This window comes from Arvicanthis niloticus, chromosome 22 (genome assembly GCF_011762505.2).
Source record: "Arvicanthis niloticus isolate mArvNil1 chromosome 22, mArvNil1.pat.X, whole genome shotgun sequence".
Lineage (NCBI taxonomy): Eukaryota > Metazoa > Chordata > Mammalia > Rodentia > Muridae > Arvicanthis > Arvicanthis niloticus.
This window is the reverse complement of record NC_133429.1, coordinates 8,271,980-8,299,697: the sequence shown is the minus strand read 5'-3', so window position 1 is coordinate 8,299,697 and position 27,718 is coordinate 8,271,980. Positions and strand designations below refer to the sequence as shown.

General features: G+C 44.1%; 1 protein-coding gene across 1 annotated transcript in view; it reads left to right on the top strand.

Annotated features, from left to right (window-relative positions):
- Bpifc (BPI fold containing family C) overlaps window positions 1-27,298 on the top strand; it is a 59,716-nt gene extending 32,418 nt beyond the window's left edge. The window contains exons 8-16 of the mRNA XM_076919815.1: window positions 5,579-5,670; window positions 7,343-7,519; window positions 9,090-9,143; window positions 10,492-10,662; window positions 11,132-11,199; window positions 22,040-22,082; window positions 24,023-24,086; window positions 25,162-25,238; window positions 26,515-27,298. Of these exons, the coding sequence (XP_076775930.1) occupies window positions 5,579-5,670; window positions 7,343-7,519; window positions 9,090-9,143; window positions 10,492-10,662; window positions 11,132-11,199; window positions 22,040-22,082; window positions 24,023-24,086; window positions 25,162-25,238; window positions 26,515-26,637 (869 nt within the window). The 3' untranslated portion in view covers window positions 26,638-27,298. The remainder of the gene's footprint in view (window positions 1-5,578; window positions 5,671-7,342; window positions 7,520-9,089; window positions 9,144-10,491; window positions 10,663-11,131; window positions 11,200-22,039; window positions 22,083-24,022; window positions 24,087-25,161; window positions 25,239-26,514) is intronic.
- The last annotated feature ends 420 nt before the right edge of the window (window positions 27,299-27,718 follow it).

The following is a 27,718-nucleotide window of genomic DNA, read 5'->3' as shown; positions in this document are numbered from 1 at the left end:
GTGCTTACTTCTCTTAATTCTAGAGCTTTCATGTGTGCTGTTAAGTTGCTGCTATGAGATCTCGTCCATGTTTTGCTTGTTTTGTTTTCTTTTGTTTCTTACATAGGCACTGAGTGCTATGGACTTTTCTCTTAGCACCGCTTTCATTGTGCCCCATACGTTTAGGTTAGGTGTGCTGTGTATTCATTCTCACTGAATTCTAGAGCATCTTTAATTGCTTTTTAAAATTTTTGTCCTGACCCATTTCTCATTCAGTAGACAGTTGTTTAGTTTCCATGAGTCTGTAAACTTTCTGTTGTTAATGATATCTAGCTTTTTTTGGGGGGGGGGGGTTCAAGACAGGGTTTCTCTGTATAGCCCTGGCTGTCCTGGAACTCACTCTGTAGACCAGGCTGGCCTCGAACTCAGAAATCCGCCTGCCTCTGCCTCCCAAGTGCTGGGATTAAAGGCGTGCGCCACCAACGCCCGGCGATGACATCTAGCTTTAATCCATGGTGATCTGCTAGGATGTATGGAGTTATTTCAGGTTTCTTATATCTACTGAGATTCATGTTATGACAATAAATGTGGTCAGTTTTTGAGAAAGTTCCATGAGGGACTGAGAAATAGGTACATTCATTTGTGTTTTGGTGAAATGTTCTGTATGTGTCTGTTAGGTCCATTTGAATTATAATGTCTCTGAGCTTCAGCATCCCTCTGTTTTTGTCTTGATGATCTTCGAACAGGTAAGAGTGTGGTATTGAAGTCTCCCATTAACTGTGTGTGAGGTAAATATGTGATTTTAGCTGTAATAGTGTCTCTTCTACTAACTTGGGTACCTTTGTGTTTGAGACATAAATATTAAGAATTAAAATGTCATCTTAGTGGATTTTTCCTTTGATGAGTATGAGAGCATCCTTCCCCATCTCTTTTGATTAGTTTTTTATTATAGTTGTTGTTGTTGTTGCTTTTTTAAGATAGGATTTGTGTGTGTGTGTGTAGCCCTGGCTGCCCTGCAACTCACCCCTGTAGACCAGGCTGGCCTAGAACTCACAGAGATCTTCTTGCCTCTGCCTCTCAAGTGCTGAGATTAACAGTGTGCACCAACCTGACTTGGTTAGTTTTGGTTTGAAGTCTATTTTATTAGGTATTAAAATGATTACACCAGCTTGCTTCTTGGATCCATTTACTTGACATAGCTTTTTCTAACCCTTTACTCTGAGGTTATATCTATCCTTAATGTTGAAGTGTATTTCTTGAATAGAGAAGAAGGAGGGGTCCTATTTTCACATCCATTCTGCTAGTCTTTGTATTTTTATTAGGGAATTGAGACCATTGGTATTGAGAGATATCAATGACCAATGATAGTTGATTCCTGTTATTTTGGTGGTGGTGGTGGTGGTGGTGGTGGTGGTGGTGGTGGTGGTGGTGGTGGTGGTGTGTGTGTGTGTGTATATGTGTGTGTGCACGTGCTTCCCATCTTTTGATTCTGCTGATGTGAGAAGACTTTATTTCCCATGTTTTCATGAGGGTAGTTAACCTTATTAAGAGAAATTTTCCTTCTAGCACCTTCTGTAGGGCTGGGTTTGTAAATAGACATTGCTTAAATTTGGCTTTATCATTTAATATCTTATTTTCTCCGTCTATGGTAGTTGAAAGTTTTGCTGGGTATAGTAGTCTGGGCTGGCATCTCTGTTTTATTACAGACTTTGAGACATTTGTCTAGGACCTTCTGGCTTTTAAAGCCCCCATTAAGAAGTCAGATTTAATTCTAATAGCCCTGCCTTTATATGTTACTTGGTCTTTATTCCTTGTAGCTTTTTTTTTTCTTTCTTTGTTCTGTATGTTTAGTATTTTGATTATTATGTGGTGAGGAGACTTTGTTTTCTGGTTCAATCTATATTTGGTGTTCTGTATGCTTCTACCTTTATTGGCTTCTCCTTCTTTAGGTTGGGGAGATTTTATTCTATGGTTTTGTTGAAAATATTTTCTGGGTCTTTGAGCTGGGATTCTTTTCCTTCCTGTATTCTGATTACTCTTAGATTTGGACTTTTTACAATGTCTCAAACTTCCTGGGTGTTTTGTTCAAGAATTTTTTAGATTTAACATTTTCTTTGACCGGTATCTTTGTTTTTTCTGTAGTATCTTCAGTGCTGAGAGTCTCTTTCCTTTCACTCGTATTCTCTTGGTAGTGAAAGGTCCGGGACTCCCCAAAAAGGGGTCCACTTAAGTCTCAGGATAACACGCACCCAAAGGACACACGAGAGACCGTCTTGCTGTAAAATACATGAGGTGGTTTATTATATCAGAGCTCTGGGCCAGCCCATATCCCCATATCTCACATAGGGGATAGAGGGACTGACCTCGTGGCTCAGGGGCATAGCGCTTATATATGGGCGGGGTAGGGAAAAATCGAACTTTCGCGCGGGTGCACAGGATTGGTTGTTTTACCTTTTTTGAACACTAGTAGGCCGTACCATGGGGCAGGGTGTAGTTCTTCCCTTGGCCAGTCAGTTTCTGGGATGTTCTTAACAGGCCTTTGTACTGTAACTCCCCCCTCCTCTGTAACTAATTAGATGGACCCAAACCTGCTGGCAGGTGCTTTTCTGCCCAAGGTCTAAGGCGAAAAATTTATACATATTTGATAAGATGGCCTTTATAATTTTTCACTCTACAGTAGCGTTTGCCTTTTTAGTTCCTGTTTACAGTCCTCAAGTCTTCATTTCCGGAATTCCCTTATTGTGTGTTTTCTTTACTGCTTCTCTTCCTGCTTTTAGATCTTGAGCAGTTTATTAATTTTTTCCTCACTGTTTCTGTTCTCTTGGATTTCATTAAGGGATTTATTCATTTCCTTCAATTGTTTGTGTTTTCCTGGATTTCTTTAAAGGATTTACTCATTTCCTCTTTAAGGATCTCTAATCATCTTCATATAGTTGGTTTGAAGGTCTTGTTATTATGTTTCAGCTGTGTTGGAATATTCAGGTCCTGCTACAATAGTATAGCAGGGCCTTGGTGGGGACATGTTGTCCTGGCAGGGCCTTGGTGGGGACAAGTTGTCCTGGCAGGGCCTTGGTGGGGACACATTGTCCTGGTAGGGCTTTGGTGGGGACATATTTCCTGGCTGTTATTGACTGTGGTCTTATGCTGGCATCTAGTCATCTGGGTTTGGAGTGATTAAATGTCTAGGCGCTGATTTCTGGGTTTGTCTTTGTTGGATATATGTTTTGTTCCTTGGTTTGTTTTCTCTCTGGATTTCCATAGAGTGGTCATCAAAATGCTAAACATACAGAACAAGGGAAGAACATTAGAAGCTGCAAGAGAAAAAGACCAAATAACATAAAAACAGGCCTATTAGAATTATACTTGACTTTTTAGTGGAGACTCTAAAAGCCGGAAGGTCCTGGACAGATGTGTTGCAGACTCTAAGAGAGCAGATATGCCAGAGATCTTCAGTAGCTGTGTGTTGTCTGATTTCCTGGCTTGCTCAACTGGTGTGTTCACAGGAAATGTCTGTTGGTGTTGGAGCCTGAGATAATGGGATGAGTTAGGGGAAGGAAGGTTGGAGGGGAAGATCTTTGTTGATGTGTTTATAAAAAGATAAAGAGAAAAAGAGAGTATATTCTGTGGGTTATGTAGTGAGGTATGGGGGCTGAGACATCCCCTTCCCCCTGAAGGAACAGCCACACACCTGTATAGTATAGAATAGAGTTTATTCAGGGCATGGGGAGGGGAGTTAAGAGGATAGTAGAGGCAGAGGTGGAGGGTGAAGTGGAGGGTGAGAGAGAGGGGGAGGGGGAGAGGGGGAGAGAGGGGAGAGGGGGAAGGGGAAGAGGGAGGGGGAGAGGAGGGGGAGAGGGGGGAGAGGAGGGAGAGAGGAGGGGGAGAGGAGGGGGAGAGGAGGGGGAGAGGAGGGGGAGAGGAGGGGGAGAGGGGGAGAGGGAGAAAGGGAGAGGGAGGAGAGAAGGGAAGTGGAGTCCTGCCATGACCTGGTGGAGAGAGGGGGAAGGGAAGGGCAAAAGGGCGAGGGGACAGAGGGATTAAGAGAGCAAGAGTTCCAGTGAGCTAGAGATCAAGAGGAAAAGGAGGGGCAAGCAGCCCCTTTTATAGTAGGCCAGGCTGTTGACAGGTAACTGTGGGGGTGGAGTTTAGACAGAATGCTAACATTTGTTGGGGATAGGGTCAAAGAGGAAAGGGAGACCACGGTGGGTTTTTTTGCTATAGAGCTGAGGCTGAGGCTGGTGGTATTGTCGCTGGGGAGCAGTAAGAGGCGTGGGTCTTCAGCCTATTTTTTGCCCTGAGAGGAGCAGGCTTTCAATTAGCAGGGTGTGCCTGCTGTGTTTGGGGGCTGGGACAAAACAGTGGTGGGGGAGGCTAGATGGGAAAGATCTGTGGGATCCACAGGAGGTGGGGGTGGGACAAGGATGGCTGCCACAGGTGTTCTGCTGCAGGTCTGGAGACTGAGGGATTAGCTCTTGAGGAACAATGGGAGAAGAGAACCAGGTAGCCTACCTCGTTTCTGGCAGGCATGGACTGTGGATTATGAGGGGGTGCCTGAAGGCATTGGGGGCTGGAATCAAACAAAGAGTCAGAGGAGGAAGGTTAGGAGGGGGATGGTCTGTGGGATCCTTAGAAGATAGATATATGAGGGAGAAAGAAGGCTGCAGCTAGTGTTCTGTTGCAGAGAGAGGGCTAAGACTGGGGGTTGGATTTGTAGGAGAGGTGGCAGTGGTGAAGGTCTTCTCTCTCTGTCTCCTGCTCAGCCAGCATGTTTCCAGTGAATGCCTGCTGGTGTTGGAGGCTGGGATACTGGGATGAGTTGGGGGGAATGAAAGCTGAGGACGATCCTTGTGCTCCACTGGGGATGAGGTCAGAGAGGAAAGGGTTTTCCCGCCACAGAGCTGAGGATGAGATGAGAGCTGAGGATCCACCTTCAGCCCACTTCTTTGTTAATGCCTTCTTAAAAAATAGAAGCATTGGGCCTGTGAGATGATTCAGGGATGTAGGTATCTACCACCACCTGACAACCTGGGAGTTAGTTAAATCATACAAGTTGTCCTCTGTCTACCACACACATTTATATGTATACAATTATTTAATTAATGAATTAATCAATGTAAAAAATTTTAAACAGAACCACAAGGGCTGGTGAAGTGGCTCAGCAGGAAAAGTGCTTGCCACGAAAGCCTCCCAACCTGGGTTCAATCCCCAAAACCCATATAAAGGTAGAGGGGGAAATCCGTCCCCAAAGTTGTCCTCTGACCTCCATACATGCACTGTAATATGTGTGCAGCCACACACACACACACACACTAATAATAATAACAAAGTTTTAAAAATTAAAGAAAGAATCACACGCATTGTGTGTGAATGTTTTGTGAACACATGCATAATAAAAAGGTGTGCTGAAATTTTGCTAATGTTTCTCCAAGAGTTGAGGGTGAGCACTTACTTTTTTTCTTTTGACTTATCCCTTCTTCCTGAGTCCTCAAATGTAAATATGTTTCTTATGAAAATGGAGAGTTGGTGTTGCCAACATTATTCATAGGTCAGGCTTTTAATGAACATAAATTTTCTTTTATTTTCTTTGTTGGTCATTTAGTTTTAACCAAGATTGACAATTACACTGTGCTGGATTGTTCCCTGATCAGTCCTCCGGAAATCACTGAGAACCACCTTGACTTTAATTTGAAGGTAACTATTGCTCTAGAGCGCCCAGCCGGCTATGGTGAATCTTCAGAGGGTGGCTCGTGTACAGAAGAAAAAGTACATGTGTGTTCTTCAAGCCATTTCATTTCCTATAGCACCTGCCTCATGTTTATACATGTGAACTCTCCTGGCGAGCCTTTCTCGGTGATTTTTTTTATGTCTATCTTCTTGGTGAGAAATATCAAGACATTCGCCTCTCCCCTCCTGGAGAAGATCCAAGGCTAGGAGCCTGCAAGATGCATGACTCCCATCTGTTAGAACCCAATGTATCAGGAGGTGCTGAGGAGATGCTCAGCTGGGGACATACCTGCTACCCACAGCATGGCATGGCGGGACACATGAGGTAGCGGTGGAACAATCTCTCAGGCTTGCTGGCCAGCCAGCGGGTGAATCCTCAAGCTCTGGGTTCACTGAGACATCCTGACTCAAAAAACTAGCTGAAGAATGATTTAGGAAGATATTCAACATCAACCTCCGCACTACACAAGCACACACACATACAAACACACAGAGAGAGCATGCATGCAAGTACACACACATGTACACCCCAAAATGCATATGAACATTCCACACCCTTATGCATGTGTGAGGAATTTAGCACATTAGTTGGTAGATTGCACAAAGCAGCAGGTTCCCCTGAAGCTATGGACCTCTACTGAAATCGTAATTACATAGAAGTGGTGGTGACTGGTCCTGGGAAGGCACCATTGCGCTTATCTTTACTCTTATCCAAATTAGTATCACAGCCCTTTTTTCTGAAACAGGGTCTTACTATATGTACCTACCTTTGGCTGTCCTGAAATTCACTGTGGAGACCAGGCTGGCCCCAAACTCATAGATCTCTGTCTGTCTCTGCCTCCCAAATCCTAAAGGCATATGCCACTATACCTGATATATTACATTTTTTTTTTTAGAATAAAAATTGGTTTATATTGCCTTCATCCACAGTCCTTCAAATCAGTTAAGTGCTGTCCAAGATAATATATTTAAATAATGCCCAAGACCTAATAAGACCAGGATTGAACATGTCTCAAAAATGCTTCATTAAGGCACTCAGAGTCCCTGTCCTCCTGAGTACTTCTGTGGCTCCCAAGTTATTCAGCAGTCACATATTTTAAAGGTTCAGAGCTGGTCATCTGGAAAGCTCGTTCATAAGCTATACAGATGTGCACCTTAGCTGACAGCACCTCCTCCCTTAATCTAAGAAAAATTCCAGCTAGAAGAGTCTCTAGGAGTGACAGATATTCTAGAAATGCTCAAAACTCGCCTGAGCTCTGGGGCTGGAGAACTGGCTCAGCTGTCGAGTATACATACTGCTCTTTCAGAGGACTTGAGTTCTGTTCCTAGCACCCACATCAGGTGGCTCACAACTGCTTGTATCTCCAGTTTCAGGAGACCCAGTGCCTCTGACCTTTAAGGACACCTGCACTCACATGAACATACAAAACACACTAACACATAAAGTAAATCTTTTTGTTAAGCCCAGAGCTTTGAAGCATAGCCACTAGCCAAGGAGCCTAAGGACCTTATCGCATTCTCATTCTTTACCAGGAAGCTTCTGGGATTTTCTTTATCCTGACTTGAGAGGTTCCAGTTTCTTTGTCTGCGACATTTGTATTTTTACCTGATAGTTGGATTTCCTTTCTGCTTCTCATAGGGTGCATTCTACCCTCTGGAAAGCCTCGTTGACCCTCCCTTCATCCCAGCTCCCTTTGAGCTCCCAGAGAGCAGAGACTCCATGCTCTACATTGGCATCTCTGAGTACTTCTTTAAATCTGCATCATTTGCTCACTTTGTATCTGGGGCTCTTGGTACCATGCTGTCCACCAGGGAGGTAAGTAAAGCTTTGGGATGGTAGTTGTGGCCATCATCTTTAATAAGTGTGTGTGTGTGTGTGTGTGTGTGTGTGTGTGTGTCCTTCCACCATTTGTCATCTATGGCCTTTGGTCAATTCAACTTAATTCTGTGTGTTGGTTTCATCATCTGAAAAAGAGGTCTGAGAGTCCTACACCCTTAGGTCACTAAAGGGCTTAAACATATAAGGCTTCTAGAACAATATCAGTACACAGTAAGTGCTCTACAACTACTGCTTCTGGATTATATCACCATCATTATCATCACTACCACCACAATCACCATCAACACCAACACCACCATCATTACCACCACTACCACCATCACCACCACCACCATCACCACCACCACCACCTCCACCACCATCACCACCACCATCACCACCACTATAACCACCACCATAACCACCATCACCACCCCTATCACCACCACCACTATCATCACCACCACCATCACCACCACCACCATCACCACCACCACCACCTCCACCACCATCACCACCACCACTACCACCATTACTGACACCACCATCACCATCACCACCACCACCACCACCAGCAGCAGCAGCACTCCTTGCATTCTGCCAATATAAGGATTTCTTATTAGTTATCACAACTGATTTATACCATCAAACAGTAATGCTACAGATACTCACTGGTTCCCTTGGCCATGTTATTAGAATGTCTCAAGATTTCATTGCTGTGAAGAGAAATCATGAGCAAGGCAACTCTTATAAAGGACAGTACTTAATTGGAGCTGGTTTATAGTTTCAGGGGTTCAGTCCATTATCACCACGGGAAGCATGGTGGCATGCAGGCAGACAGGATGCTGGAGAAGCCTAGAGTTCTATATCTTCACCTGCAGGCAGCAGGAGACTGAAATTCCGGTGGAACTTGAGCATAGGAAACCTCAAAGCCCATCCCCACAGTGACACACTTCCTCCAACAAGCCCACACCTACTCCAACAAGGCCACATCTCCTAATAGTGCCACTCCCCAAGGGCCAAACATTCAAACACATGAATCTATGGGGGTCAAACACATTCAAACCACCACACACAACACCACCCTTCTCTGGCTAGTCAACAACAACAAAAAATACCCATTTTAAACCTTTTGTTTCTGTGTATTGTAATTATACACACTGCTGTAAGCCTTACATTCAGTGTGGCTAGGACAGCAGCACCTGGTACCTTCACCTTGAAAGGAATGCTTACCAGGTAAATTACTGGCAACTTGAGCTTCTGAAAATGATAACAGTAACTTGAGACTTAGCAGTAATGACTGTAGAATGTTTGCATACAGATTGTGCATCCATGATACAGTGCTCTCCGGTGAAGAGGGGATTTCTCGAAAGGAATGTGACTTTGGGCAAGTCTCTTGCCTTTTCTGGATCTCAGATTTCCTAAGGTTGGGCTGTAAAATAAGGTTACCTAGCATTTTCTGGCTTCACCTCTTCACAGTTCACATTAGCGAGGATTCTACATTTTACCCCTAGAGTCAGGTCAGATAAAAATCTTGCAGTGATGCAGCATTTTGTTTCTATCTTAGATTTCCAACTATTTCAATCAAAACGCTCAAGGAATTGGCAGCATACTCTCCAAGGTGAGTGTTCAAGTTCCGCTCCTCAGTGCTCAGTGGTAGAAGTGACTGGTAGTTGTCACTGAAGTCACCTCCAAGAGACTCTTGGATTCTCCACATTCTCTTTTGATCCAGGTGTGAGTCAATTCATCTTTCTATTATTTTTTCTTTTTCATTCTTTCTTCCTTTTCCTGTGTGTCTTCTTTCCCTTCTCTTCCTCTCCCTTTCTGTTCTTTCTTCATTTCTCGACAGTATCTTAATATGTAACTTGAGTAAACTTGCAATTCTCCCTCCTCAGCCTCTCATATACTGACATCACAAGTGTAAATGACCATACTTGGCCATTTTTCCATTGTACAAGACCTTCTTTTTCTCTTTCTAATCAAATATCCAGAAATGTTTTTATACATAAAGCCCATTAAAATACAACTAAAACACTATAAATTTATCAAATAACCAATCCACAAAATCCCACCACCCTTAAAATAATTCATTTAAATATAGAAATGACTGGTTTGAATGAAAGACTTAATCCTTAAATTAGTTTGTTTGTTTGTTTGTTTGTTTATTGGCAAGGCCTCACTATGTAATCCAGGCTGATCTAGAACTCAATATTTAACCCAGGCTAGTCTTTCATTTTTGATGCTCCTCTCTCAGCATTTCTAGTACTGGAGTTACACATGATTTTAGTAAACAACTCTTACAATTACTCCTTTAAAGCATCCCAGGTATCATGCATAATGGACCTACAGGCTTCAATTTGTCTTGAAAGACTGAGAGGCTTCAGAGAAAGGCATTCAAGGCAGACAGATCTTAGCCTGAACTTCTGTTCTACAATTTATTCTGTGAGAGCCATGAGAAAAGCACTTAGCCTCTCCACAACTCATGCTCCATTATAATACAGCACACGCCTTCAATCCCAGCACTTAGGAGACAGAGGCAGGAGGATCTCTGTGAGTTCGAGGCCAGCCTGGATTACAAAGTGAGTCCAGGAAGACTACAGGGACAAACTAGATAGAGAAACGTATTTCAAAAGAGAGAGAGAGAGAGAGAGAGAGAGAGAGAGAGAGAGAGAGAGAGAGGGAGAGGGAGAGAGAGAGAGAGAATATGAAAATAAACCAGCACTCGGAGTTTTATGAAGAGTAGAAAAGAGATGATAAATTTCCTGGTGTCGTGGCTGGCACAAAGAACGTATTCAGCAAATGCCAACTGTTGTGAAGTTGGGTTTTGCACATTGCTATGCCTAATAAAGAGGTGTTTTCTGTTCTAACTGCGTGATGCGAGAGTCACTTAGCACAAGTCACCCCAGGTTTCTGGTTTCCCTCATCGGCTCCAGCCGCTCCACCTCTGTTTCTCTCCCTGAACTGGACAGATTGCGGAGATCTACATCTTGTCCCAGCCGTTCATGCTGCAGATCATGGCCACAGGGCCTCCTGTGGTCAACTTACACCCAAACAATTTCAGCCTGGAGTTCCCCGCCGCTGTCATCATGCTCACTCAACTGGAGAACTCTACCATCCAGCCCATCGTCTCCATGGACTTTGTGAGTCTGGGAATACAGGAGGGCAGCCTCTGGGCATCCGTCCTGTTTCTGCTGTGAACCATTGGCCAACAGCCTCTTGATGTCTGAACTAAAGGTTATTCCTAAATTAAGAGTGAGGATAGAGTAGAAACCAAGGCTGTCTAAAAACAGACCCACCAACCCATATATGGAAGTAGCTATATATGGAGACAGAAGAGCTCATGGACCTGTGTGTGAAATATCTCACCAATCTCTACTTCCCATGTTCTCTTCCATTTACATTAGAAAGCTGTAATCAAGTTTCCATGACCAATTAAAGGTAAAAGTAGTACAATGATGGTAAGCAAAATTACACACATGAATGAGAAAAGCCATTTGCAAAAGGCAAAACTAGAGAGGGTGCCAGGGCGGTAGGTCAGTGATAGACTGCTTACTTAGCATGCTAAATGGACAGCCTCTCACCTCATTAACAAGGGCTTTCTCATCTTAGGTTGCCAGTACCCGTGTTGGCCTGGCTATTTTGGGACAAAAACTGATCTGCTCCTTATCTTTGAACAGGTAAGATGAATTGGTTTGACTGTTGGAAACCTTAATAACAAGTCAGAGAACATTCCCCAAAGACAAAGGGACAATTGAGAAAACAAATGATTTACCACTGTGGGACTGAGAGTCAGTTTGGTACCTTGCCTCTAACAGAACAGATGAATTCAAAGGCTACACTCAGTAAAAGAAAATTGATCACACTTCTGTTTTTCTGCTTTCTTCCCATGAGAGTAATAGTAAGATGAAATAGGGACACGGTCATTGTAAAAATAATTCTATCAGCACCGATTCTGGTGATAACTAAAGTTCCTCTTGGTGACTCAAGAGAGAGTATATTAGCCAGGCAGTGGTGTCTCATGCCTTTAATCCCAGCACTTGGGAGGCAGAGGCAGGCGGATTTCTGAGTTTGAGGCCAGCCTGGTCTACAGAGTGAGCTCCAGTACAGCCCGGGCTATATAGAGAAACCCTGTCTTGAAAAAAAAACAAGAGAGAGAGAGAGAGAGAGAGAGAGAATATTAAATGGGGATATTGCAATAAAAGTGGTTTATGATAATATTTATGTGAAGTATACATCTTTATGGATTAAGACACCAGGTTTCAAATCCCTTCTCACTGGCCTTATGGCCATGGTCAAGTCTTGCCTTAGTAAGGGTTACTATTGCTGTGAGAAAACACCATGACCAAAAGCAATTTGGGGAGCAAAGGGTTTATTTGGCTTGCATACTCTAAGTCACATTCCCACTGAAGGAAGCTTAGCCAGGAACTCAAACTGGGTAGGAACTGGGAGGCAGGAGCTGATGCAGATGCTGTGAAGGAGTGCTGCTCACTTGCTTGCTCCTCAGGCCTTGCTCAGCCTGCTTTCTTGAAGAACCCAGGATCAGCAACCTGGGTGGTACCACCAAAAATGGTCTGGGCTCTCCTACATCAATCACACTCTACAGATTTGCCTATAGCCTGATCTTACAGAGGCATTTACTCAACTGATGGCCTTTCCTCTCAGATAACTACAGTTTGTGTCAAGGTGGCAGAAAACTAACCAGCACAAGTCTACTAACCACTTCCACTTCGAGTCTCAGTTTCCTTATGTGTAGTATAGTGGAATTGGACTGACCCTGTAGCCCTCAGACTCTAACAACTGGGTCCTATAACTAGAACACAGACTTTAACAGGATCTTGACCCATAACCTAGCTAGTCTCAGGAGAGGTGATAAGGTATAATGGGGCATTACAGTTCCTCCATACAAGTTACTCACTACATGCCATCTTCAAAGTCTGTGATCACAGATGTCATGAACCAGACTACTTAAGAGTAGAGTTTACAGAAAGATTAACTGGCCCAGGCTAAACCCATGGAAGAAGAAGAGGTAGTAAAAAACAGTCAGAAAAGAACTGAGAAGCCAACAGGAGAAAGTCAGCCCACCTCCCTAACTCTTCCAATAAAAGCATGTTAAGTAGAAAAGGAATACAAAACTATCTAAGTACAATAACCAATTGTGCAATGGAAAGCTTCACACCTAGGCAGGAAACTAGGTCAGCCATCACTCACTCAAAAAAAAAAAAAATCAGGATCCAAGATTATGACATTGAGAGATTAAAGTTTTTCATAAAAATCTTCATTACACTATACTGTTTCACCAGAAGAGGAATCCAGTTGTGAAGGGTATCTGCAGAATAGGGTCACACAGAGAGAAGGCTTCTTGAGGCATTGCTCAAACCTGCCTTCCAAGCACTGCAAGGTTTAGGGACCAAGGACAATACATTCAAGGATAAAAGAACACCATGTGGGCATGATGGTGTACTGCTTAATCCCAGTGCTGAGAGGCAGAAACAGGCAGATCCTGGGGGCTTCCTAGCCAGCCAGACTAGCTGAAACAATGAGTCCTAAGGTCAGTTGGGGACCTTCTCTCAAACAAACAAACAAACAAACAAATACAGAATAATGAAGGAAGACATCTGACATGGAACTCTGGCTTTCACAGGGTCACACACAGATGAGCACATCACATACACACAAATACACAACACATGTACAAATACACCCCCCCATACACACACAAGGTTTTAAAAGTTATAAATGATGTCAGAGTAGAAACTGAAGGAATCTGAAGGCAGCTCTTATAGACGATGTATTAAACTCAGGCACTGAGCTGGCTTTGGGCTAGGTTTGTGGGTCATGCCTCACTTGGGCAAAGAGCCAGAAAATAGGACTTAGGAAAGTTGCCCAGGCTGGGCTGAAAGGCAGTCTTGTCCTCAGGGATGGGAGCAGCAGCTCCGCCTTCCACATCACTCCCAGCCAACTCCTCCACTCTGGGGCTCTCAGCTGGACCTTTCAGGCTGAGCTGGTTTGGTATTTGGCTGATGTCACAGAGAGTCATCAGGAAAGGAAGGGCATGGGTGGGGATCCAGGAGACATCAAAGGAGAAGAACCAGGCAATAATACAGTGTCTCCAAATGTCCCAGCATACCATGGCCTTCCATCCGACCCCTGACTGAGCTGCTTGGCATTGGCAGTATGGATATGAGATGCAGAAACCCAAGGCAACCCAGTGGAGTAGGATTCTGATGAGTCGGGGAGCATACCTAGCTGGGTTTAGGTCCCAGCGCTGACATTTACCAGCTGTGTAGTCTCAGGCAAGTTCCCTAACCTGCTAAACAAGTGTTCTAATCTCAGCCTCCCATTTAGCCCCTACAAGGTCCCTTCAGGATTCTTCCCATTGAGAGAACCTGTCACTCCTCTGTCTCACCCCTAGCAGGGGCTTTGGGAGACACCTTCTATCCCTCTTTATTGTTGAGCTTTAAATTCTACCAGATCCCAGCATGACACCCACTTTACTTCACTTAACTTCTGCTTTCTTTTCTTCTTCTCTCATATATTACATATGACTGCAGTTTCCTCTCCCTCCTCTCCTCTCAGTCCCCTGCCCCCACCACCTCGCCTCTCCCTCGGCAGTTAAGAGCACTGACTGCTCTTCCAGAGGTCCTGAGTTCAATTCCCAGCAGCCACATGGAGGCTCACAACCATCAGTAATGGGATCGAATGCCCTCTTCTGGTGTGTCTGAGGACAGCTATGGTGTACTCATATATATATATACACAAAGTAAATAAATCTTTAAAATAAATAAATAAATAAGTCTAAAAAAAAAAAAAAAAGCAGGCCTCCCAGGGTTATCCACCAAACATGGCTTAACAAGTTACAGAAAGACTAGGCACAAAACCTCATATCAAGGCTGGACTAAGCAACCCAGCAGGAGAAAAAGGACCAAGAGAGGGAGCCCACACCTGACACAGCCTGAATGGCTAGGAACCAAAGGCAGGCCAACTCAGACACCACATGACGTCACTTAAATCTTACTGCTCTGTTTCATGACGTGACACCCATGTACAATAAGTGTCCTGAAGGCTAAGTGAGCCTGGAGGTGACCTGACAGTCACAGAGCTTAGGCAACTTACTCTCAAGGTCACAGAGCTGTCCAATGGCTGGACCAGAACGTGAACCTATTTCAAAGCCACAGGTGCCTAATTACACTGTCACCTTGCCTTTAGCATAGGAAAGAGCTAAGATGTACAAAGTAACACTTAGATCTGGGACTTAGGAAATAAATATAGTTGTCTGAGTCAGGACACCCATAAACCTGTTGTCATGCGAAACTGAAAAGACATGGAACAGTGTGTCCTGCATGGAGACTACACCAACACTCTCATTGATGCTCAAGGACAGAAAAGGAAGAAAAAAACTGACAGCCAGAAGAGCTGATGATAAACTTGACCTCTCTGGGAACGTCTCGTCGGAAGCTCGGTGTCTGGAGTCAGGTGTATCTGCACTTTGATTACTTAGTGGATGTGTGAGCTGAAGCAAGCTATTCGAGTTTGAGTGTCGGCTTTCTCATCAGACAAGCATCATACTTGTGTGTGCATCTTACACACAAGGAGAGTATCTTACCTCTGTGCAGGCTGATGAATGAGTAGGTGGGATGACGGGTATGAAGGCCCTGGCACAAAGCCTGGCCAGTGCTGCTCATCAGTTCATTCTCTCTTCCCATTCCAGGATCCAAGTTTGACCACCTAAGATGAGGAAACTGGTCCCCCAGAGGCATGGCAAGTCAGAATGGTGTTAATAGCTGCAGAATAGGCCCTCCCTCCACATCACAAGACAGATTCCTGCTGTTCTGTCATGGAGCCTTTTGAGCCAAACAGAATTGTGTTTGAAGGCACCACTAGCACATAGTAGGTACTTTGTAGATTCACAGGCCAAGTTAAACAATACTCTCTCTTTCTTGGTCTTCATCCAGATATCTTAATTCTAACCCTCAATCACTTGTAAAACTCAAGGCAGTCAGTCGGAGCCTGAGGAGATGGCTCAGACAGTTAAGTCAGTTGGCTGCACAAACAAGAGAATCTGAGTTTGGATCCCCAGAACTCACATAAAAGGCTGGTCAGGTGTTGTGACAAATGTCTGTAACCCCAGAGCAGAGAAGGCAGACAGATCCCTGGAGCTCTTTGTTCAGCTAGCCTAGCCAAGTCGGGGAGCTTCAGGATCACTGAGAGACTGTGTGTGTGTCTTGAAAAATAAGGTACAGAGTGATTGAGGAAAACACCCACCATTGACCTCTGACCCTCACATGTGAGCATGCATGTACATATACATACATACACATACACACACACACACACACATGCACATACATATGGGAATGGGTATATGCATACACAAAAGCATCTTGACACAATCACATGTACATTATTTGATTCATTCAAACAAAACAAAAACAGTTGTTCACTTTTGTATGATGAAGACTCTGGACATTCCCAAATTCCCTATCACCATGATCAACACATATGCACACACACACACACACACACACACACACACACACACCCTACAACTCCTCCCAAGCAACATAGTCAGAAAATACAAACGCAGCTGATTATTAACTCTTCTTCTCAGAGCTTGGGCAGGTAAATATTTCCCAACATGAGCGATCTGATCCAGGAACACATGTGCAGGTAGAATGAGGCTGTGGTTTCCATTGTAAGGATGCTTTGGACTCTGGTAAAGGAGGATACTCTAAATGGATTCTTCTCTGGAGAATTTCCAGGCTGCAGGAGAAACTAAGGCTAAGACGGTGGGGAATCGCCTGTTCCTGTTCAGCGGGTAGTTCTCCCAGAAGAAGTTGTTTTACTAAAGGTTAAACCTAGAGCTTGGTGTGATTTTTTGTTTTTGTTTGGCTTAGTTTTAAGTTCAAGAGCAATTGTATTAGAGTTTAAAAGAAAGACCCCAGAGCAAGCAAGCTGTAAATCTCAGCAGCTGTCCAAAGAGGAAAAGAGAGAGCCAAGCTGTTTGATCTCTGCTAGGAGGTCAGCCCAGAAACAGAAACTTGGCAAAAAGGGGAGGGAGGGGTCAGAGAAGAGTGGGGAGGCCCAAAGCCTGTGGAGAGCACCACAGTCTGGCATTTGAAGCTCTTCAGTTGTTGGCCCTAATTTCCAACCCCCAACCCAGCCCCCCAGCTTCCTAAAACTTTGCTTTAGAATGCCTTAAACCTCAGGGGGACCTCTGATTCCAGCTAGTACTCCCTGCCCATCACTCTGTCTGCTTCTCTCCCTCCCCCTCTCCTCCTCCCTCCCCCTCCCCTCCCCCTCCTCTCCCTCTCTCTTTCTATATGTGTGTGTGTCTGTGTCTTCCCACACAGGAGCACATTCATTCAGTACGCATTTTTGAGCACCTAGTTTGTGCCCTGTACTCTTCTTGGCCCAGAGAACAGAGAGAAGGACAATGATCCCTACCTAGTCTGCGGGGAGGAACACGTGATTAGTGGGTACAAAGTATCACTCTAGAGGTACACAACCTGTTTTGGTAAATCCTTCTAGCCCACATTGACTGCTTCCCCTTTTCACACAGTTTAAGAATTCCTGAGTCATCTTTATAATAAGCAAATCCACAAAAGAACCACCTGTGTCTAGGCTACTTTGTATCATCCTCTAGGAACTTAAACTCTCCACTGGCCTAGCACCTGGCTGAGCCTTGAGTGGGCACCTAGGAAGCTCTTGGCCTGTCAGTCATCTCTCCATGCGGCAGCCCATCATCTTGCATCCTAGAAACCTTCTAGAATGAAGGTCGAATTCCACATGGTGGGGTCACCTAGTGTGGGCACCTAGTCTGGCTCTCCAGCACCATTGTCCTGTGCCCTCTCTAGGGCTCAGTTCCCTCCACCGACCTCTGCCAGCCCCACTTCCCTCCTCCTCCCAGTTTTCCTTTTAAACCCTGCTCATCCTGTTTCAGCTCAAGAAGTCTTTCTTTGGGAACGTCCACCCGCATCTACCAAGCCATGTCAAGTGCCTCTGTCATGTGACTCGTTTCTCCCCTTCAGAGCATTTATCTCAATTTATAGTTAAACTTTAATTGTTGGGATTTGTTGATGATATGCTCCAGGCCTCCCACAAGACCTGAGAACTCTAGCTGAGTCTGATTGTGCCCACAGTCATCTCCAGCACCTCCCCTGAACTGACACGTATTAGGTACTCAAGAAACGTCTTCTGAATGGGCCAATAAAGCCATGCTTAGTGCTGAGTTATGCTGGGATATGTACTCGACACGGAGATACAATCATTAAGACTAGATCTCAACCCTCGAGAAGTTCACGGTCACAGACTGAAACAGAAGCAGAAGGATACAGGGCACTGGGAATAGGACTGATTTTCCTTGTCTCCCCTGGGACATGGTTGGAGGAGTGACCTTGTTAGGAGCCCTGCCCTTGACCTTGCCCCTTGGCTTTTGTTCTACTGATTTCACCATATTGACCCAGGTCACGGATGGCCTTTCATCATGCTTAAGGGTTTGCAGTTTTACTCTAGTTTCCAACCCAGGTAATAAACTTTCTCTAAAACTTTCTCTCTCTCTCTCTCTCTCTCTCTCTCTCTCTCTCTCTCTCTCTCTGTCTCTCTCTCTCTCTCTCTCTCTCTCTGTGTGTGTGTGTGTGTGTGTAGGGATGGAACTCTGTGCTATAGGCATACTAAGTGGGCCTCACCCCAAGAGAGAGTATTATTTGTCTTCAAGAAAAGGCTCTTTAATCTTGCTTCCTTCTCAACTGCTCTATGGTCCTGCAGTAGGAGTTTGCGCTAAGTAGCAGCTAATAGCCAAGTAGAAGATAGTCCAAAGACTGAAGTCAGGCGTCACCTAGTGGTCTACGTTGGGATTGTCTTTTTCAGAGCCAGGACCGTGGTTGCCTTACCACAGTGTCTCTGCAGCTAGAGACAAGAATCCCCTAGGAAAGGAAGCTGTGAGCATGCCCTAGGGAAAAGGCAGAGGAGTATAGTTCATGTGCTTCCTGGACAAGCTCTCTCATGGCAGGTGCTCATGGCAGGTGCTCCTGAGGCGGCCGCACATGGCGTTGGCTGGTCAAGAAGGAAAGAAGACTTACAGCCATGTTCCAACATGATTTCCACACGAGAGTAGACTGCGTGCTCAGGGGGAGGCACCTCCCTGTTACTCCTCAACAGAGCCTTTTAAGGTGCCCCGTGGATCTTCCAAGATCAGTGCCAGGGACAGTCTCTGCTCTGTGCCACACTTATAGTTTGCAGTGTTACTTTTGAGTGGGAAGCTATCACAAACCTAGTTTCTACTAACACAATAATAGATAGTACCTGAAAATCAGTTGAGGGCTCCATGAGAATCTGTGTTTAAACTGCAGTCACAGAAAGATCTCAATTCTCAGAAGAGGTAGCAGAGAAGATATTCAAAAGCGCTGACCAGGCCAGCAATATGGTTTAGCTGTTAAAGGTGCTTGCGGTGCAAACTTGACGACCTGAGTTCAATTCCTGGAACTCATGGTGGAAGGAGAGAACCAGCTCCTGAAAGCTGACTTCCAACCTCCAAACACACACACACACACACACACACACACACACACACACACACACAAATTAATAAATAGTAATGATAATACATATTATAAGTTGTAAAAAGTAAAGGTTAGCCTATCAAAAAGAAAGAAAAGGGGCCCAGTCCTAAAACAGAAAACATCCTGAGTGAAGCAGAGAATCCAAAGCATCATGAAATGTGTAAGGAAAGGAAATACCTCTCAGGTGAAAGATTTTTCTCAGCCCCTCTGATGTTTGGAGAGTCCAGCCTAAAGTACATTACATATATTTAAATACAACCAGTGGAAAATGCATCTGGCTATGGATGGAGTGACCAGTGGCCATGTTATTTTAGGTGAATATGTACTATTTTTTCGGTATGCATTTTTTTTTTAGATATACATTTGGTGCTGATGCCTTTTTAAACCTTAGTTCAGTAATGCTTGGTGATTAAAACAGCATCATATTTTATAGTTCCAGGCTAATGAGGATAAAATTAAAGATTCAAAAGAAGCTATAGTCTGAAGAGGCAGATGGGAGCCGAGGTAGAAGGAGGAAGTCTCTTGTGCGGTGTAAGCGACTGGGACTTTACTATAAGCCACTAAAAAGCTTTGGTCAGGGGAGTGTCCTCATTGGACAAATCCAAGCCACAGCTTCCCCTGTGTGTGGCACAGGAGATGGACTGCAGGAGAGCAAGTGTAGAGATGGACAGATTCAGGAAATAGAAATGAGGCTCAGGTCTGGGCACACGTGAGCCACAGAAAGCTAAGGAAGAGAGAAGATAACGGACATCAGGAGAACTGGGTTCTAGTCAGGTGTATTGCACAAACCTGCAATCCTGGCACTCGGGAGGCTGATGAGTTCAGAGCTAGCCTCGGCTACATAAATCTTGTTTCAAGGTGGGGCGGTGGGTCCAGGGTTCTTATCCTATGTTTACCATTTATTCACTTTTGACTATAGTTTTCTAACCTACAAAATGAAGGGGTCTCCCCCACTAATTACAAGTTCTTCCTGTTACCCTCACTAGTGGATAAAAATGTGAGACCTGTACCTTAGGCAGAGCCTTTAAGAGAACTGGAAGAGAGTGTGGTTTTATAAAACGATAGAGAAAAGCCAGGGATGTGTTTGGTGGAACGTGGTGGTACGGTGTGGGAAGGGATGCCTCTGTGGGCCCATGTTGAGACGTCGCTTCCCCCATGAGGTACCAGCCATATGGTAGAGTATAGAATAGAGTTTATTCAGGGCATGAGGGAGGAGAGTAGAGGGAGGAGAGACAGAGAAAGGCAGAGAGAGAGAGAGAGAGAGAGAGAGAGAGAGAGAGAGAGAGAGAGAGAGAGAGAGGCGGCCATGAACAGAGAGAGGGGTGAGGGGTAATGAGCAAGAGGAGAAGAGAAGGGAACAAGAGCAAAATGAGCAAGAGAGTGAGGAGACTAGCAGCCCCTTTTACACTGAGTCAGGCACACCTGACCGTTACCAGGTAACTGTGGGGCGGAGCCTAGACTAGATGCCAACAGAGAGACCATCTACCATCTTGCTATTTGATAGGGAATAAGAAGGAAAGTTATGCCGGGCAGAGGTGGCACACGCCTTTGATCCCAGCACTCGGGAGGCAGAGGCAGGCGGATTTCTGAGTTCGAGGCCAGCCTGGTCTACAGAGTGAGTTCCAGGACAGCCAGGGCTACACAGAGAAACCCTGTCTCAAAAAAAAAACTAAACAGCAAAACGAAACAAAGTAGGAAAGTTATGTGCTGGCCTTTGGAAATGAGTCCCATTTGTGCCGTGCAGTAAGAATGCAATAGATTCCCGTGCTGCACCTTTCACGTGCGTTATGGTGGTCAGTCTTCACTCATACGCACACCTATCACCTATTTTACAGTTGAGAAAACAGAGACCTAGGGAAAGTCATAAGAGCTGCAAAGTATGCAATGATGCATTGCATTCCAGACTGTCAACATCATACAGGCCAGAGCACGGGCGCGCGGGGGGGGGGGGGGGGGTGCGGGAGGAGTCACCCTTTTAAAGACAGAGCTAAGCCCTCTGTTTGGTTCTGGTCTGCCTCCTAAGCAGCAAATTAGAAAGCGGAAAGATGCACTCCGTAGACTCTATGACGCTAAGTGTAACTGTGGATCTTTTGTTTGGTTTTGTAGTAATATCGTGCTAGGTAGCCCAGGTTGGCACAGAATTCCTAATCCTGATTCGGGCTCCTGAGTGCTGAGTTTAGAAGTGTTCACTATCATGCCTGGCTTTGTGCACAGTTTTCAGTAGTGATTTGTTTGTTTTTTATCTTAAAAATAAAAAATAAAAAATTGGAGCTGGAGAGATGACTCAGTGGTTAAGAGCACTGACTGCTCTTCCAGAGGTCCTGAGTTCAATTCCCAGTAACCACATGGTGGCTCACAACCATCTGTAGTAGGATCCGATGCCCCGATGCCCTCTTCTGGTGTGTCTAAAGAGAGCGACAGTGTGCTCATATACATAAAATAAATGGATAATTCTTTTTTAAAAAATTAAAATTAAAAATTAAAATAAATCTGCTTTTCTTTTGTTAAATTGTTTCTTATTATTTTGTTATTACTGTTGTTTTGTTTTGATTTTTTTCATTTTTTTGAGACAGTTTCTCTGTGTAGCCCTGGTTGTCCTGGAACTTGTTCTGTAGACCAGGCCTTGAACTTCCTGCCTTTGCCTCTAAAGTGCCGGGATTAAAGGTGTACATTACCATTTCTTCTTATTTTTAAATTTTCCTTTTTTTAAAAAAAAAATTCTTTTAGATTCATTTAATGTGTATGACTGTTTTGCATATATGTGTACCATGTGCCCGATTCCTGTGGAGGTCAGAAGGGTCATTGGAGCCCCTGGAACTGGAGTTACAATGTGGGTGATGGGGAATTGAACCCAGTCCTCTGGAAGAGCAACAACTGTTCTTAACTCTTAAACGCTGAACCAGCTATCCACCCCCATGAATCTACCTTCCTTCAACCTCCTCCTGTTGTTTCCTTTCAGATTCCGCTTGTCTTTGCCAGAGAACAGCCACCGAGATGCTAAGGTAGGAAGGCAAGCCCTCAGGATGCCCTGAGAAAGGCATGAGAAACAGAATCCTGCTGTAGCCCGTGTATGTTGTTTTCTATGATTTCTCCATAATTCTAAGTTTTAGCTTTGGAGTTTATTGTTCATTTGTTTGGTTGATTTTAAAACACAGGGGCTTGAACCTGGGGCCTCTATGTTGTTCGTTTATTTATTATTTAAGCCCCTGGGCATAGCAATATGCATTTAGTCACAGTACAGGGCTTTGAAAAGATCTGTAAAGATTGCATGTGGTGTTAGAAAAATAGGTATTCTCATGGGGTGGGGTTGTTTCCTAGGTAAAATGACCCTCTTGGGTTAAATTTAAGTTTCAGGAATTCATAATTAAGTTCACTCTTCAAAGGCACTAAGCCCACATCCTGCTTGGGAGTAGACCCCCTGTATTGGCTATGTTGCCTTACTTAGCTTCTCGTGAGGTGGTGCCTGGAACTGAATTTATTGATGCCATATCCAAGAGAAAGGTGGTAGTAAGACGGGACCAGGCCTGGGTGTTACTCAAGTCAGCGACTCTAGCCGAGTTAAAAATAGATGTTCCATTTTAGGGAGTATCCTGAGATTGGTGTCAGCAACAATATAGTCCATATGCTGGATTTGAAGAGATAGATACCTTTCAGGCAAGCTTCTGACATCTGAAAAAGCCGCATCAAAGTGGAGTGTGGTGATGCACACCTGTAATCCCAGCAAAATGCTTAATGTTGACAAGACAATGTGCTGACCATGGCTTTTCAGAAAAAAAAAAAAAATGGCAGTGGTTTGTGCCTAGAATTTACATAGTATTAACTTGTCCAGTTCTGACAACCACCCTGTAAGATGCAGCTGCTGATAGCGATGGTGGTGGTGACAATGATGGTGGTGATGAGGATTGTGATGATCATGATGATGATGATATCCTACAATTATTGTCTTCATCTTATAGCTGATGGAACTGAGGCGCCAGGAGATTGAATAACTCTTCTAATATCACAAAATAACTAGGGAGAAATAAAACAAGAGAGATAAGCCTAGCCAGACTGTCTTCAGGGTGGCCAAAAACTTTTTACTGATCTAGGTGTGGAGGCAAACACCTGTAATCCCAGCGTTAGGATTAATCAATAAGGCTAAATCAATAAGAACATGAGTTCAGGGGCCAACCTAGGCTACATAAGGACTCCCAAGTAAGTCTGAGTTATAGTGAGACCCTATCCCAGTAAACAAATCAAGAAGTATTCACTAATTAAGTTGCTGTTCATCTAGGTCCGTTGACTTCTTCGAGATTTAATTTTGTATGTTTGCATGTTGTGCCCATAAAATCCAGAAGGAGGGTATCAGATCCCTGCAGCTGGAATTACAGTCAGCTGTAAGCTACCTGATGTGGGTGGTAAGAAATGAGCACCTGTCCCCTGCGAGAGCAATCTGTGCTCTTAACCACCGAGCCACCTCTTCAACCTTAATTTACATTTAATACCTAGATCTTTCCAGGAAGCAGCAATGTCTAGAATACCCAAATACTAGGGTTTGTTGAAGATAAAGGGGGTGTTTTAGCTATGCCGTAGGGTTCAGGGTATAATGCAGAGCAAAGGGAGGCCTGTCGATAAGGGTTCCAGTAAACATGGGGAAGGAAGGCTGGTAACTGGGGGGCTCTTAGCTCTCCACAGTTTTGCCTGATTGGTACCTAAACTACTACACGTGCTACTATCCCAGCTCTTTGTCCACTATCACCACTGTAGAAGGAACCTGAAGTGTCGTCCCCGTGGGGAGGGAAGAACCTGGTGGCATTGCTTTCTACAAAGCATTGTGTTCCTCCAAGGAAGCTCTGGTCATGGCTTTCTATCCAGCTGAATTCTGGGGACTTGCTGCAAACGAGGCCTGCCACTCCCAGGGATCCTTGACTTGGCACTGATACAGTCCCCCTTTGCATTCTAGGTTGTAAGATTTGAGAATATCCTGTCTTCCATTCTTCACTTTGGAGTCCTCCCACTGGCCAACAGTAAGAGTTTCTTTAAAAAAAAAATTATGAGACTCTGGTATTGGTTATGCTTTGGGTTTTGTTTGGAACATTCATCCTGATGCCTGCATGTTTCTAGTGCCATTGTAAACTTGAGTCAGAGACAGAACTTTGCAGTGTACAGCATTAAAGCTGAAGGAGCCAGTTAATAGGTTTTTGCTTGCTAGCAGCAAGATTTACAATTTAGCAAGAAAAGGTAGCTTGGCTTGAGTTAAAGAGATAAAATTTCTGTCTCCTCCAGGTCAACTAGAAATGATATTATTCTGTCTTGGTTAGGGTTTTACTGCTGTGAACAGACACCATGACCAAGGCAACTCTTATAAGGACAACAATTAATTGTGACTGGCTTACAGGTTCAGAGGTTCAGTCTATTATCATCAAGGTGGGAAGTATGACAGCATCCAGACAGACATGGTGCAGGAGGAGCTGGGAGTTCTACATCCTGACAGGACTGCAGCCAGGAGAGACTGTCTCATAGGCAGCTAGGAGGAGGGTCACAAAGCCCACACCCACAGTGACACACTTCCTCCAACAAGGTCACACCTCTTAATAGTGCCACTCCCTGGGCCAAACATATTCAAATCACCACAGGGATAGAAGTAAAAAATGACACTGAGAGGTTATTATCCTCTGGCCTCCACACAAATGCATGTGCACGCACACACACACACACACTACACACATATATATGTATATATGTATATACACATATATGTTATATGCATATATATATATATATATATATATATCTTTTATAAATATGTAGAAAATGAAAAGCATAGTCAAGCATGGTTACTACTTAAATGAGAGAAAACAGAAAGTGTTTGTTTTGTTCCAGTATCCAAATATATATAATTACGGGTTCTCTTTTAATGAGTGTAAATTAATTACTAATTTGTCAACCAAGTGCTAGAGACATATCATTGAAGAAAGACGGGAGCAGGAACAATGATAAGATTAAAGCATAAAAAAGGCTTCTAGTTCATCGCTTTCCAAAATGCCTGCCTAGAAGTCTGTGCCCAATTAATTACCGAACATCTTTTTTTCTCCATTGTAGCAAAACTGCAGCAAGGATTTCCTCTTCCCAACCCTTATAATGTCACATTTGTCAACTCGGATATTGAAGTTCTTGAGGTAAGACTCTGAATCCCGTCTTCACTACTTATTTTCACAGTAGAGCAAACTTCCTGTTTTATTACCTATTTTAAAGATTTACTGATTTTATTTCATATGGATGTGTGTGTGTGCATGAATGTATGCATTAATGCCACAATTATACTAGATTCCACTGGACAAACTGTAAGGCTGAAACTATCAATCTCATTTTATGAATGAAGAAAGTAGCCAGGCGGTGGTGGCGCACGCCTTTAATCCCAGCACTTGGGAGGCAGAGGCAGGAGGATTTCTGAGTTCGAGGCCAGCCTGGTCTACAGAGTGAGTTCCAGGACAGCCAGGGCTACACAGAGAAACCCTGTCTTGAAAAAAAAAAAAAAAAAAAAAAAAAAAAATAATGAAGAAAGTAGACCCAAAAAAGTGTAGTGTCTTGGAGAGGGAAATGGGTGGTATATTAGTTATTTCTCTCCTGGCAGTGACTAAATGTCTGACAGAATACAACTTAGAATTTAGGAAAGGACTTTTGCTATTGTTGTCGTTTTGTTGGTTTGTTTTGTTGTTGTTTTCCTTTTGTTTTGGCTTATAGCTCAAAGGGATACAGTCCACCACAGCAGGGAAAGGTGTGGCAAGAGAAACATCAGATACGTGATTTCATTTCCTAGAAGTCAGGAAGCAGTGTACAGGAAATAGACCAAGCCATAAAACCTGAAGACATACCCCACTGACGCACTCCTCTCAGCAAGATTTCACCTCCTAGGTTCCACGACTTTCCAGAGTAGTGTCACGTGCTGGTGGCCAAGTTTCTAAACACATGAGGCTGAGAAATATTTTGCATCGAAACTATGACAGCTAAGCACTTGATTGGTTGACACTTTCAGCCAAATGAAGTTCAAGGCCTTTCCCTGCAGAGCATCCGAAGGATGTACCCTGTAGAAGGCTGCTTGCTTCCTGGGAGAGTCTAATTAACTAACTTCATGGCATTGCTGCCCTTTCTTCTCTGCACTTTGTTGTCGTAGTTTGGGAAATTAGAAATATGCTTCAGAAAGCGTCTCCCACCTGCATGCTGGAGCACACTTCCTCATTGCTCCTAGACTCCCTCTTCTCACTCTCCACTATCTAAGTCATATCTAAAGACAGTAATCCAAAATGGCCACTTCCTGCATTAAGGCCCTCACACAGGGTACAGGGGTTGAGAAAGACTTGATGCTTTAGGGCATGGCAAAGAAACTTCCCTCTCCTCATGCAAACCCAGGTATGGCCTTAATTTAAAGTTGTCTTCATTCTGCATTCCTCTCAGGGCTTCCTTCTGATTTCTACTGACCTGGCACATGAAACGTCCTCGAAGCCACAGCCAAATCTCCACAGCTGGGGAGGTCTGGACCTGGTCCATGGACCATGGAGAGAACAGCCAACCCATTGATGGCCTGTTCACAATCCACCCCAGGAAGTAGACAGCCTTCAGTCCCACAGAACCCATAAACCTGGAAGATGAAGGCTGTGCATCCTGGATATTAAAGCCCTTGTGAAAATGGTCTCTTTCTGGAGCCCTAAGAGACCTACAGTGAGGCCGACTACGTTTTAGTGCTGAAGAGGCACAAGGCCGTGGGAGTGGGGTCTGTGTTCATGAGTGCATTGTGTGCCTGTGCTTATCATTTGTGGGAAAGAGTGAGGCACGAGGATCCAACCAGGTGGGTAAGGAGCTTGTGTGTATTTGCATTGGTAGGTGTGTGTGTGTGTGTGTGTGTGTGTGTGTGTATGTGTGTGTGTGCGATCACACGCAAGACTATCTCTGCTCTTTAGAGACTTTCTACTTTCATTGGACTTTGTGTTTTCCGTATACTATTACTGTCCTATGCTTAATTAAAGTTGTTTTCTAGCCGGGCGGTGGTGGCGCACGCCTTTAATCCCAGCACTTGGGAGGCAGAGGCAGGTGGATTTCTGAGTTTAAGTCCAGCCTGGTCTACAGAGGGAGTTTCAGGATAGCCAGGGCTACACAGAGAAACCCTGACTCGAAAAACCAAAAATAAGATAAAATAAAATAAAATAAAAAAGTTGTTTTCTATCCATGTCAGTATCTGTGTGTGAAAGCTCCTGTCCTGAATTTATTTTAATAAAATATGACAGAAAATGGAAGAGACTTAATTTTTTTTAACTTTGACAAAGACTGAAGTTCTACAAATACCAGTATTAAAAGGGAGCTGAGAGCCTCTTAAATGTGTCCTTTTAAAGACTGGATGAAATGAGGGATGGAGAGATGTCTCACCAGTTAAGAGCACTGATTGCACTTCCAGAGGTCCTGAGTTCAATTCCCAGCAACCACATGGTGACTCACAACCATCTGTAATGAGGTCTGGTGCTCTCTTCTGGTGTGTCTGAAGACAGCTTCAGTATACTCACATATATAAAATAAATAAATAATTCTTAAAAAAAAAAAATTGGCTGAAATGGCAGTGCAGCTTACTAAACCTAGGCAGTTCACAGTTAACATTAGGGAGAGACTG